Here is a 12,949-nt window from a genome sequence, read left to right as displayed (position 1 = left end):
CATGTAACATTTAGGAGGATCTATGTACAGACATGGAATATAATATTCATAGGTATGTTTTCATTAGTATATAATCACCTGAAAATAAGAATTGTTGCTTTTTCATCAACTAGCATATCTAGAAACACAGTTGCCTTTCACAAAGTCCGACATGAACTGCCATTTGTCTACAGTAGCCCAAAATGAACAAACCAAACCCTGGCTGTAGATAGGGGCTTGGCTACCGTAGTTTTCACCGCTGGATGCCACAAAATCCAACACACTGGTCCTTTAAGTAAACAATACATAATCTTGTACCAAAAAGACTGTAATATTGGTGAAAAGAAGAACAATTTGCATACGTTTCTGTAGTTATAGTAGTAAAAATGTGGATGGGAATTTGCACCGTAGTGGTGAAATGGGATATCTGTGTTCCAGACAGTCCCGAGGTTGGTTGGCCAACAGCCTGCTGAAGGCCAGTGGGGCAGAGGGGATTGCTGTGAGGCAATCTGGTTGTTAAGAAGTATTTCAACTTGGTTATATATACAGTAATGAGGCTCAAAGTGATTTTCTGGTCACCAAAGAAATTCAGCTTTTGTGCATAGTGAAAGATAATAGTCTTTTCCTGCAGAGTAAACAGTGAACCCTTTGAAGGCATGGGTGTGGTAGTGTTTCAGTTTTCTTTAACCCATCAGCCATAGTCTCCCTGACTGCCGGCCTGTGTGTGTGATTTCCCTTTTGAACCCAACCATGTCTGATGCCTTCTGTCCAATGACCCGTGCTGTCTGTTTGGGGAGCGTGACACTGGCCCCAAGCTAAATCAGCCTTTTGTCTGTCCTCATAAGACAAGTCTCCCTGCTTGGCAGAACACAGGACTCAGGCTCAGACTGAAGCTTAGCCCATTGAGAAACCGAGAGCTAGAGCGGCTGAAAGCAGGGGCTGGTGGAGGCATGAGGTGGCAGTTTCTCATGCATTGCTGATTTCTGACAGACCATAAATCGAATTGCTAAGACTGCAAAAAGGGAAAGGGACTGTTTGAAGGGGAATACTTTCTTTACTTTTACTGATCAAAAGCTTGAACATCCTTCTTCCTTTGCATTTCAATACAGCTACCCTTCTTAAGAAAGAGAACTAAGAACGTAAAAAAAATATATATACAAAAGAGGTGAACAGGAAATGAGGTACGTGATGCTGTGGTTTAGAGATGCAGGTCTTTAAACCACAGCCATCACATGACGTGGATTTCCGCTTTGACACATTGCTTTGCTGCACAGCAGGGCAGGGCCACACAATCACTGAAAACCTGCTGCAGCAGAACATGATGGTGCTTTGAGGACTACTCTACCATGCAGTCCACCATGAATTTCAATGGACTTCAACGCCAGGGCAGCCAAGAGAATTACATTCTGGATAATACTCTGAGGAAGAAATGCTCCCTGTGGTACCGACGTTCACTGAAGGGAAACAATGATCGACACCGGCAGAACACAGGCTCTATGACCAGGGTACGCAAGGTGAGACAATAAATCAAGTGTAATATATAGTACAGTTGCTGGAAGATAGAGTGTAAACACACACACTTCTTTAATTAAAAATTGTTTTTTAAATATAATCTTTCTTTTATATTGTTTTATAATGGGAAGCAGTTCCCTGCCACCACATTTGCCACCAACTGTGTAATAAAAACTCAGCAGCTTCCTGCAACTGGCCAAAAGCCTTTTAACAATTTTAATCTTTTGAGTTATGTAACACTATAAGATTAACCTGTTCTTACATAGTTTCCTTATAGGTTTAAAATGTAAATTCATTATATTGATCTAAAGAGGAACTCTTTCTCCTTTTGCAGCCCAAACAAACCCACTCCAACTCACTGGTTGATTACTCTGACCCACAAAGGTAAATATCTCAAATCTGGTGCAATTTGTCATTCACCTTTAGCTTTACTACATGCAAAATACTATATATTGCATTTTTCTGTTTTTTTCTGCATTTTCTATTAAAAGAAATTACTTGACTGTTCTTTTGTACACAAAGAGTAGTTCCTAAAACACTTTCTCTTTTTCTACATTTGTCTTTTGCACAGGACCACAATTGTACTAGAAAAACAAGACAATGAAACATTTGGTTTTGAAATTCAGGTAAGCATGATCACATTTTATCTACAATAAAAAGAAGTGCATATGTATTGACATGCTTTTTAATCTTGAATTATTAATTTTAATTCTGCTCCACGTTTAAAGATAAGACACAGTCTACAATAGTCTGCTTAATGTGTTCTGCATATACATCATTCTGCACAGTGGAACTCAAACATCAAACTCTAGCAACAAGAAGAAAAACATATCTTTGAGGGGAAGGGAGGGGCAAAAAGATTTATTTTGTGGAAAAGTATTGTTTTAGCAGCTTTTGTGACAAAATGTGTATCTTATTGCAGACCTATGGCCTGCAGCTGAAGGACAGCTCTGCAGTGGAGATGTGTACATTTGTGCGCAATGTGCAGGAGGACAGTGCAGCTGAGAACGCTGGCCTAACCGCAGGTGAACCTCCCACGCAGGCTTTCATGCACATGCAAAACCATAAGACCTTATTATACCTTTCTGATCACATGAAGATTGACAGTTATATCACTTACCACAAATGTACAAGCTGCCCACCCATACACCCACACACACTAATGCACATATACAATGCGAAGCCATGTTGTTTTCTCGTAATTGATGATGACTTCCTTTTTTTGCATGTTCATTTGTTGTAGGAGATATCATCGTCACTATCAATGGGGTCAGCATTGAGGGATCATCTCATCAGCAGATACTTGATCTGATAGGAGAGTCAATCAACAATCTAAAGTGAGTGACGGAGAGAAAAACTTAGCAGACTGTTGGTACAACAATGATTATAAACTGCACAGAAATCCTTACAGCATGACAACAGTGTTTTCTGATGAAAGTGTGTGTAATTATGTGTCATTATGTGATTCCAGGATGGAGACTGTATGTGGGAATGTAGTGAAGCAGATAGAGCTGGAGAAGCGCATGAACCTGCTTAAGGTGTGTCTCTTCGACCGTGCCCACATTTGATGGTTACATACTTTAGCTCTGTGGTTGTATTAAGCAACCTAAAACCTACTGCTACAAATCCACACAAACGCAGCTGGTTATAATGAAAGAGCAAAACCGCCACCATGTAGTTAATTACAGGTTGACATACTGCTACACCACTTACAGCCAACATTTCACAAGTAAACCCACACTGTAGATTAACTGCATGCTTTTAGACTGAGATCATGTAGATGTAAGTGTTCTGAATGCATAGGCTAAAAGAATTTTACTGGAAGTAAAACCAAATGTTCTTTTCTATCTATACAGCAATCACTACGTGAGAAATTGGTGGAGCTGCAAGCACTTACTTTACAGGAAAAGCGTCTAATGCGAGGTGAGAGTGTTTGCTTTGCTGTCAAACCACAGCACTTCCTTTCACACAGCCATTGTCCTGTTTCTAAAGCAACACTGTTTTTGATGTGAACTGAAGTGTAAACTCCAAATAAATTAGAAAAAGGAGTTCCCCAGAGAAATGAACATAAAAGCTTCTGACGAACTTCCTGTTGCAAACTTCTCGTCAGCTGAACCTTTTTGTTACCACAGACTTTATTATGTTTTCAGGTAACTTGAACACCAGCAGCCTCCACCTCTCAATGGACTGTGCACAGATTCTGGGCTCCCCCACAGGCCGATGTGGCCGGCGTTTTTCTAGTGACAGTAGCTACAGGAGCGTGATGACTGATGACAGCGACCAGGCCAGTGTGTTTGGGGATCTGAACTCTCCCAGCCCCTGCAGTGCATCCAGCACCACAGACGACAGTTGCTTCTTCTCCAGAGATTTTCAATCACAGGACAACTCGGGCAGATTTTCATCCAGCCATTATCACCAAACCCTCGGCCGCTCCAGCAGCTCCAGTTTGGCCGGCAGCACCAGCTCCCTCTCGCCTTCCTGGGACGAAACAAGGATCTCCTCCTTGTTTGGTACCCTGCCCCGTAAAAGCAGGAGAGCCAGTGTTCGCAAGCACATCTTCAAGTTAATTCCTGGACTCCAGCGATCAGTTGAAGAGGATGAGACTGGAACAAACACTCAGTGACATGTTGCTCACATACTCTGTGTCTACTTGATACTAAGGGTTAACAAAGTTTCTCCTGCTCTGAACAAGTTACAGAAAGAATTAGACACTGTAATGACGTGTTCACACACACACAAAAATGATAATAAGCATTTTTTTTATGTGGACACAGAGATGATGGACATTGCGGCACCTGGCATTTGTCAGTGTCAGTTTACCCGGGAGGGCCCTGAGCCGTTAAGGTGAGCTTGGCTCACTGTTGGGCTTAGACTTGTGGTGGCACAGAAGCATTATAAAAACGTAAAATGTTCTTCCTCTGAACGTGCTTGAATGAATGTACATACAAGATGGTGATGTATGAGTGTGACGAGCATTAATCGTATCAGTCTGAACTGCTGTAGCTGTATTATGTAGCAACTTGAATTTTAAAATGAGACTGTTGTAACCTAAAATACATGATACTATAGACACCATTCATTTTTCAGGTCAGGTAAACATTTAAGTATTTCTGTCACGTTCAGGTGCTGAAAACCAAAACCAAAGCTCTACTCTGTATAGATGGCTGCTCAGCTCAAAACAGGATGTGGGTAGAAGAGGTACTACTTAACTCTTTTCCTTTCCAAAATACTTTTCAGGCTGCATACAACTTACTTTCAGTGTTGGTTTTGTAAATTCTGAAATTTGTATGTTTCAAATAGAGAATGTCACGCTTTATTTTTTGATATCAAATCAAGATTATATGTATGCAAAATACTTAAAAATAAAATAAAATAAAAAATAAACTTGTGACGTCTTATCAACTCAGCACTGATTTCCTTCAGGTACCAGATAATAATGCACACTCATTCTAAAGTACAATTTCAACAGACAAAAACTGCACTGAAGATTTCTGTTGATGATGCAGGTGCTACACACATCATTTACTCTTAAACAGAAACAAATATTATTCTGAGCAATGCACAACAGTTGTGCAAACAAAACTTGAGAAGAGAAACCCCACACATTTCCTGTAATATGTCTCACTTCTTCGGTTTCCTGCTGCTGCTAAAGAAAGACAGACAGACAGAGAGAGAGAGAGAGAGAGAAATACAGAGACAGATATAGTGGGGCATTATCACCATATCACATTATGATTAATTAAATGCCTCTTTTTAAAATAAAGATGAATTATAAACAAGTTGTTTTTGCATGCAGATAGTGGTGGAATATGTATTCACATCTTTTACTTAAGTAAAAGTACTAAAACAAATTATTCTGTTACAAATAAAAGTCTAAAAAAAAACGACTCTCCAGCAAAATGTACTTAAAGTATCAAAAGTTAAAGTATGTCTGCAGTCAATAGTCCTCTGTGACTGATATATTATTGTATGTCATTATTATATTGTCAGTACAGATACATGAGGATGTGTTTTACTAGTGGAACTGGCTTTAACCACTTTATATACAGTTTATTTAGTCCAGTGGCTCTCAACCTAAGGGTCAGACCCCTCCAAAGGGTCGCAACATAAATCTCAGGGATCATTTATAATTAATGAGAGAGGTGGGGAATAAGGTCTGTGCCACAAATCTGTATTAAATTTGTTTTTTTTACCTTTCTCTAATCTCTAAGCGTTTTACCTCTTTGTACCTTGAAAAGTTATTTAATAACCTTTTGAGAAGTTTAGAGGAGAAATGTCTTTTTGGTGAAAGTGCTACAATCTGAAACCTGACAAAAAGACCAGCAAACTTCTTTTGCAAGAGGACACAAGCCAAAAAGGTTAGCAACCACTGGTTTATTTTCAACAATGAGTTTTTTATATTTTATAGCAAGGTCTAAAACTGAGCCGGGGGCCATTTCCAACCCTCCACCCCCCTACTTCCAGTCTGTGATATATGTAATCCGCCCGCAAGATTAGTTTTAAAGATTATTTTTTCTACATGATTTATATCAGTTTAAACTACTCCTTCATATGCAATTACAATAAAAACACAATTGTATTATTAAAAAATAATGGCAAAGGTCAAAGGCAAATAAGTGGATTAGATGAGACCAGGAAAGAACATAGATGATATAAAATGAAGATATAAGCATTCACAGAAACTGCTGTTTGCATTTTATTGTTTAGTATGATCTTAGAAATGGAATATTTACAGAAATACTGTGCTTTCTTGTGGTACTTGAACATTGAAGTGGCCCCCCCTATGCGATGACAATAGCAGCAGTAGCCCCAAGCCAGTTGGAGTTTGAGAGCCCTGTCTTATAGGCTTATTGTATATTTCTAATAAAATCTCAAACTGAAAAGTAAAACATAACTTCAGCTTTCAGACTCTACTTGTATATTGCCTTTCTAGTCTTCCGACCACTTACAGTGCTTGTTACACTACATACCACCCATTCACACAGTGAATGGCAAAGGCCATCACAATCAGAAACTAACATTCATAGACAGATGCACAGCATCAGAAGCAATTTGGGGTTCCGTATCTTGCTCAAGGACAAGGAGGAGCCGGGGATCGACCTGCTCTACCTCCTGAGCCACAGTCGCACCAGACAAGTATAGTGAAGTACAATATTCCTCTCTGAAATATAGTATGAAATTGACATACTCAGGTACAAATACCTCAAAATTATACAGTACTTAATTAATTAATTCTGCCTGCAGAGGACCTCAGTACTGACATTGTGTAAGACTTCTAAATGTTATATCAGCATTTTAGGTGCCTTACTTAAGATGTAAAGGTCTTAGTACGCACTTTAAGACATAACAAAGCTTAGCTTCAGCACATGTGCAACATTGCTAGTTCAGGCAGTGAAATGCTGTAAAGAAAACCTATAGGAGAATGTTAATCTGGACTCAAAATGCTACAGAATGAAGGTGGTCACCCAGCAGAGATTATTAAAGAATGAATACAATCACTTCACATGCAGATGCCAGAGTCACAAAGAGTCTTTGTTGGGGCCACAACAAAACCCCCGTTCTTCTGATTCAACAAGTACACAGAATTACATGGTACTACAGAGCACGCTTGCACTGCCGACTGAAATGCGGGATGGATTCTTCCTTCACTCTTTGACAATGCAGGATGAAAACAAGTATTTTGATAACATGGAACGCTGGAGCAGACAATGCAAAGTCTGAGGCTGCTTTATTTTGTCAATTAATCTGCAGAAAAAGCATTGGAGCTTGACCATTTTCGACATCATTGGGGATAGAAAAACAGGACGGTGGAAATGGAGGCGAGCACAATGCCTCCAAAGGCCCCAAGGCTCACAGTAGAAGAAGATGCAATGGCATCCCAGGTCCTGGAGATCATTGGTGGGATCACTCTTGGGGGCCTCCAGACACTGGACGAGGCTGAAGACAAAGATGTGTGGTCAATGGAGGAGGGAGACGACTCGGTGTTCTACAGTGATGAGGACCAAGCTCATCACGGCATAAAAACAAACACATCTTGTGATTTTGGTGCCAACGAGTGCAAGCGTCTTGTCAACAGTGTGACATCTGACGAACCTATCCCACAGGGGGGGCCTGATCAGGAAGAAGAATCCATTATTGACAAAGATAATTCAGAGATGGAAAAGAAGGTGACTCAGCAGGTCATTCTGACCGAACAAGGAGAGGAACGGCAAGAGCTCCAGACACCAAAAACTGAACCTATGGATCAGTCAGATGTTGCAGATCCAGGACAACAATCGATGAGCGCCTGTGGAGAATCTCTACACCTAAACTTCACAGGCGCAGACATGCAAACAGGAAACAGATCAGCAGAAAAAGGTAAGAGAAATTTAGTATAATTGTGTTTGAGGAAGGTTTTTGTTTACACAGTGCAAAACAGATTACCCCCCTTTTTTTCTTTTCAGCAAATCTACCAGTACAGGAGGAAGTGGCACTAGACGCACAGACACCAGACCTTGAACCCTTTGATGTAACTAATGAGGAGAGTTTTACAAAGCCGAATGGGGAGGCAGAAATCCCGGAGCAGATGTCTAGTGACAAACTCCAGATATCAGGTGACAGGCAGCTTCAGGTGGACCAGGAGCCAGAGCAAGACCACAACATGCATGACATTGTTCACCAAAACCCCAGCCCAGGCCACTCCACTCTGCCTATGTTGGAGAAATCCGTCCACCAGAAATGCTTCAACCACCTCTCTTCCTCCAAATACAGCACCGTGTCCTACCGCAAGATCCGCAGAGGCAACACCCGCCAGAAGATAGAGGAGTTTGAGTACATGATGAATTTGTAAGATTTTTTTGTTTTTCAGGAACATAAACACTGCTGAACATGATACATAACAAAAAAAATGAGCATTAAAAAGAAAATGTACATCTATGTCGTATGTTACAGCTTAAATATTTATTTGTTCTAAAAAACCTACTTGAAAATCTCTGATGTTACTCTCCAGGTCACTCACAAGATCTTTAAATTAAGAGTACTATTTGTTTCTGTTGTTTGGTATCTAATTGCTGAGCAGTGCATAACAACAATCTCATATTTGCCTTTATGGTTTTAGGAGGATAACATCTTGTTATGTAAGGGAGGTACAGATTAAATAAATAAGAAGCTCAGGGCTGTATAATCCTACTGCCTATAACAAGTAAGTAGTAGTGTTGTTTGGTATTAGAGCTTCAGTATCTTAACTTCTGGAGAGGACTTAAGTGTTTTTGAGTGACCAACTAAACATAACTTCTTACATGCCTTAATGGCTATTGGATAAGAAACAAATAAAAAGAGATGCATGCAATGAAATCTTTATCTTCATTATTCTATTTTTACTTTCTTAAGAAAATGCATTTCCATCAATATGTAGTTAAAGGGCTTGGTAAAAATCATGAAATCACAGCACAGGTTTATTGGGTGTTTTGAACCAACACTTCCCTCTAGTGACAAAAAGGGACAGTTTTCACAACAAAAACCCACACCTAAATAAAGCGTCACTTAAAACCAGAGAATCATAAAGTACGTAACATCGAGAAAAGATGTCTCATCAAAAGTATGTGATGTGTTTTATACAAATGAATAAATTCTACATTACATGCAATTAAACTCAGTATTCATTTCCAGCAGAGCACACACAAAAAGAAAAATCACTTTTTACATCGCAAATATATGAGGCACTGTTTTCAATCTTTGGCAGGGAAAAGATATGTTTGAGTGTTCTTTCATAAACTTTCACCTGAAGCCCTTTAGTCTTTCCCCTCCCCCCTCCCCAAAAAGCAAGTGTAGAGGATCGACTGGATCGTTCTAAAAAAAAAAAACAAAAAAATTGCAAACTCCGATCCAAATCTTCATAAAAAAAGAAGATGCTCTCTTTCCTCTGGCACTAGCACTTAAACTCAAGGTCAGTCCATGCTGATATGATAAAAGGACATTGGAAACATTGCACATCCCCACACCCTCTATTTTACACCACACATATTACTGCCACCAAAGCGCTTCCCACATCCTCTGGACAGTTGTGTTGATGCTGACCACCGACTGTACTGTAGTGTGAGGCCACTGAAGGTCTCCGTAGTGCATGTTTGACACATTAAACCCATTTCAGTCTCATCACTTAGCGTGGTAGTGTGTGAACTGCCACTTTTGAAAGGCGTTGCTGGGTTCGCATGGGTTGAGGCGCAGAGTGTCACCCTGAGGCCCCGCCTCCAGGCACATGTGGTGCGACGCAAACTCTGTTATGAGATGCTCCGCCTTCACGAAGACAAAACAGAAAACATAATTAATGAGCAACATTCTTTGATTTGTACTACACAACTGACAGCAACATATTTCACTTCTAGTGAATTAGAAGCAGGCCGATACCATTGTCTGAAATATGTCTGACTAAAATACCAGAATTGAGAAAGGGAAGAAAAACAAAAGATAGAAGACAAAGCAAACGGCACACCCAAACTAAACCTACCAGGGCGGAGTTGGAGGATTTGTGGAACCAGCGGAGCTCAGACTTGGCGTTGTCACATAATTGTAAAGCAAAGCCGTTGCCCTTGCCTTGGGGTGCGACACATATGTTCTGCTGGCGAACGTGCCTCAACCAGGTGTAATTAAAGTGCTGACTCTAAAAGAAAGAGAGAACAAGAGAGAGGGAGAGAAGAGTGAAAAGGGTGTAATTATGCTCCATGAAAACTGTAAGATTTTGAAGGATGGCTCAGTGGGCTGCTCTGAATCCAAGAAGACCAGATTTAGAAAGGCTTGGTCTCGTCTTGGACTCCACCCTTGTTTATCGTGGCTTGGGTCTTGTCTTGGACTCTGACTGTATTTGTACTGATCTTGGTCTATTCCTGCATGTTCTTACACAATTACCACAGTCATGAGGCCAAAATGGCAAAATATGTGCATATTTTCAGAAGAATCACTAAGAAACATGTATGACATGATGATTTGTCAAAAAAAAAAAAGACACCTACCTGCTTGCTGAGATCACATATCTCAAACAACAGAGAGCCTTTCTGCAGGGCGAGGCATTTTCTTAAGCCACGATTGAAGATCTACAAAGGAAACATTTTACAGAAGTGAAACAACAGCACTGTTAGCATTTACTTTTCCTCCCTTAAAACATGAAAATAGGCCTCGTTGCTGTTCTTGTTTCCTTGAAATGAATACTGACAGAAAGCTGTCACAGGCTTTAATAGACAGCTATTCTTTGTTTCAAAGGAGCACAATCACAGTCTCTGTTTGGGCAGATTTTGTTAAGGGGTTCTCAGCAGAGATAACAATAGCTTCATGGAGGGAAAGAATAACAAGCTTTCATTTTTAAGGGATCTTTTAGGCAAATGTAAATAAAGTTTACTCATCTACATACCAGGCCTTCTGCTTTCACTAAGGGAGCATCCATATCTGGATACACATTGTCCAGGTACCACTTGAAGCTCTTGCATTTGAGCTTCTTCCTCAGCTCAATCTGGTCTGTGAGGTTGCCGATGTTGATGGCCTTCTTATCCAGCAGGTGGTGGTACCCGTGACCATAGAAAAGGTCCTTGTACTCATCCAGCCAGACCTCTGCCACCCTCGCCAGGTTACGCTCCACCGTCTTCTGCCTGTCCTTGGGGAACTTGTAAGGATTCTGTCCTCGGAAGATGTGTCCCACTCGAGAGCAGGGGATGATCTCGATTTCCCCTCCGCACATCCAGATCTGTTCAAATGGACACGCGATAACGAGTCATGTGAGAGGAATTCTGCTGAGTTCCCAAACACCTATGGTTTGAATTCATGTTTGGATTAGACGAGACAATATACCTTAAAGGAAATCTCCATGTTCTCCCCACCCCACACATCAAGGCCGGGATCATACTGGCCAAGCTCATAGAAGTATTTTTTGTCTATGGAGAAAAGGCCTCCAGCCATAACTGGACATCTGAAAGATAAAAATAAATAAATAAAAAAAGCAGCAGAAATAATAATACAACTTAATAATATAAAAACTGACTGTGTAGGTCACCTGATGGGATCTGCAATGGTCATGTTATTCTTCTTAATGTACTCGTCTGGTAATGCGCTCCAACCAAACACCAGAGGCCATTTGAAAATACCTCTTTGGAAGTTGTCAACCAGCATATAACTGAGGAGAAAGCCAGAACAGAAGCATTCAGCTTTACTGTAGAAAACATGATCACATCACATGTCCTTTACTCAAATATGGCAGCGTAATATGAGTCACCTCATGTCCTTGTCACTGATGACTTCAATAACTGGACAGGGAACCTTCTTGCGATCCAGGTAGACTCTCTCCAGAAGAGGCTCCAGCCAGCCCACATTACATTCGACGTGGGAGTCGAGGAAGGTAAGGACCTCACCTACATTAGAGGACAGCAAACATCCTGTTGCAGTTAAACAAATAGTCTTATCTGCATGTTAACAGTGCAACCCTTATGGCACTAATTAATGGGTTATTTCAAAAGGCAGTTGTTTGTTCTATCTATGTAAATAATATGCATAAAAGTGTACAGCAGGTGCAACACTGAATGGGGTTTCTACTGAAGAAACCAACTTTTCAATCTTGCTGCTCTCATGTTTCAGTACTGTGTTTGTTACAAGGTGTATGCCATGTATAAACTTACATACATTGGTGTTATCTTAATGCACACATCCACTAAAATGTGTGCAGTGGTGAAAGTGTAGTTGCATCTTGCAAGCTGTCTGGATTTGCAAGAGACCGAGAGTGGGTCACAGACTATCTGTACTTTAAACTATTCGAGAAGCATTCATCTGGGTCAACTAGGAGATGATACCTGAGACAACTACTCAATCAGTGCTTTTTACTGCAACCACAAAGTGAAGATAACACTGTTACCGGCTGAGAAAACATGTTCTAACTCCAGCCCACAGGATATGTTTTCCATCTGACAGCCTGTAAATAATCCTTCAACCTAGTTTTTGTTATTTTACATTGGTGTTAAACCCGTTTTATTTATTTTTTTTATCATTATATGTCACACTGCTAACTTGTAGACTTCCCGGTCAATGTATTCATTTATTTTTTTCCCACATTTCTGTACAGCTTCTAATATATTCCAAGTATCTGGCCATTTTGTACATATTCTCTCACTCTTTATATTTGTATACAGTGGCTGCTTTTTATTGTCTCTATTTAAAAAAAATCTTTTTATCATTGCATTTATATTTTTCTACGCGTACTATGTGAAAACTTACTTGGCAAAAAAACAGATTTTGATTCTACATGTGGTTATTTTCTGACAAATTCAATGTTTTCTTGTCACTTATGCTTGGAAATTGTTCTATTACACAATTTACTTTACTTTACATATACTATTCTTAACAGAAGTGGACCAAAGGCTGAGATATAGGCCTACTATATATACATACATATATATACAGCAACCAGAGGAGCCTGTTCAAGCAACCAGAGGAGCCTGTTCAG

At 40.1% G+C, this 12,949-nt stretch overlaps 3 protein-coding genes across 4 annotated transcripts in view; 2 read left to right on the top strand and 1 right to left on the bottom strand.

Moving 5' to 3' along the window:
- Positions 1–706: 706 nt before the first annotated feature.
- Positions 707–4,887, top strand: cytip (cytohesin 1 interacting protein). 2 transcript variants are annotated; one of them, XM_035677029.1, is made up of 8 exons: positions 707–1,484; positions 1,826–1,875; positions 2,063–2,117; positions 2,414–2,516; positions 2,735–2,828; positions 2,963–3,029; positions 3,348–3,414; positions 3,642–4,887. In XM_035677029.1, exons 1-8 carry the CDS (start codon positions 1,326–1,328, stop codon positions 4,112–4,114), a joined length of 1,068 nt encoding a protein of 355 aa, XP_035532922.1. In that variant the 5' UTR covers positions 707–1,325; the 3' UTR covers positions 4,115–4,887. The 2 variants fall into 2 exon arrangements, with proteins under 2 accessions (XP_035532922.1, XP_035532921.1); XM_035677028.1 differs by having other exon boundaries at positions 710–1,493.
- Positions 4,888–7,077: 2,190 nt separating this feature from the next.
- LOC118339142 (ermin-like) lies at positions 7,078–8,817 on the top strand. Its single transcript, XM_035676688.1, has 2 exons — positions 7,078–7,848; positions 7,935–8,817. The coding sequence occupies exons 1-2, from the start codon at positions 7,305–7,307 to the stop codon at positions 8,318–8,320; spliced, it is 930 nt and encodes a 309-aa protein (XP_035532581.1). The 5' UTR covers positions 7,078–7,304; the 3' UTR covers positions 8,321–8,817.
- Positions 8,818–8,906: 89 nt separating this feature from the next.
- Positions 8,907–12,949, bottom strand: part of LOC118339141 (polypeptide N-acetylgalactosaminyltransferase 5) — a 7,298-nt gene continuing 3,255 nt past the window's right edge. Inside the window, exons 4-10 of the mRNA XM_035676687.1 lie at positions 11,729–11,864; positions 11,510–11,629; positions 11,308–11,425; positions 10,874–11,203; positions 10,479–10,559; positions 9,977–10,129; positions 8,907–9,765 (exon numbers count right to left, since the gene is read on the bottom strand). Coding sequence (XP_035532580.1) covers positions 9,625–9,765; positions 9,977–10,129; positions 10,479–10,559; positions 10,874–11,203; positions 11,308–11,425; positions 11,510–11,629; positions 11,729–11,864 — 1,079 coding nt within the window. The 3' untranslated portion in view covers positions 8,907–9,624. The remainder of the gene's footprint in view (positions 9,766–9,976; positions 10,130–10,478; positions 10,560–10,873; positions 11,204–11,307; positions 11,426–11,509; positions 11,630–11,728; positions 11,865–12,949) is intronic.

This window comes from Morone saxatilis, unplaced genomic scaffold, assembly GCF_004916995.1.
Source record: "Morone saxatilis isolate NCDOM2014 unplaced genomic scaffold, NCSU_SB_2.0 Contig5, whole genome shotgun sequence".
NCBI classification, from domain to species: Eukaryota; Metazoa; Chordata; class Actinopteri; family Moronidae; genus Morone; species Morone saxatilis.
The sequence above is the reverse complement of the archived record's forward strand: the minus strand, read 5'-3'. Positions and strand labels throughout refer to the sequence as shown.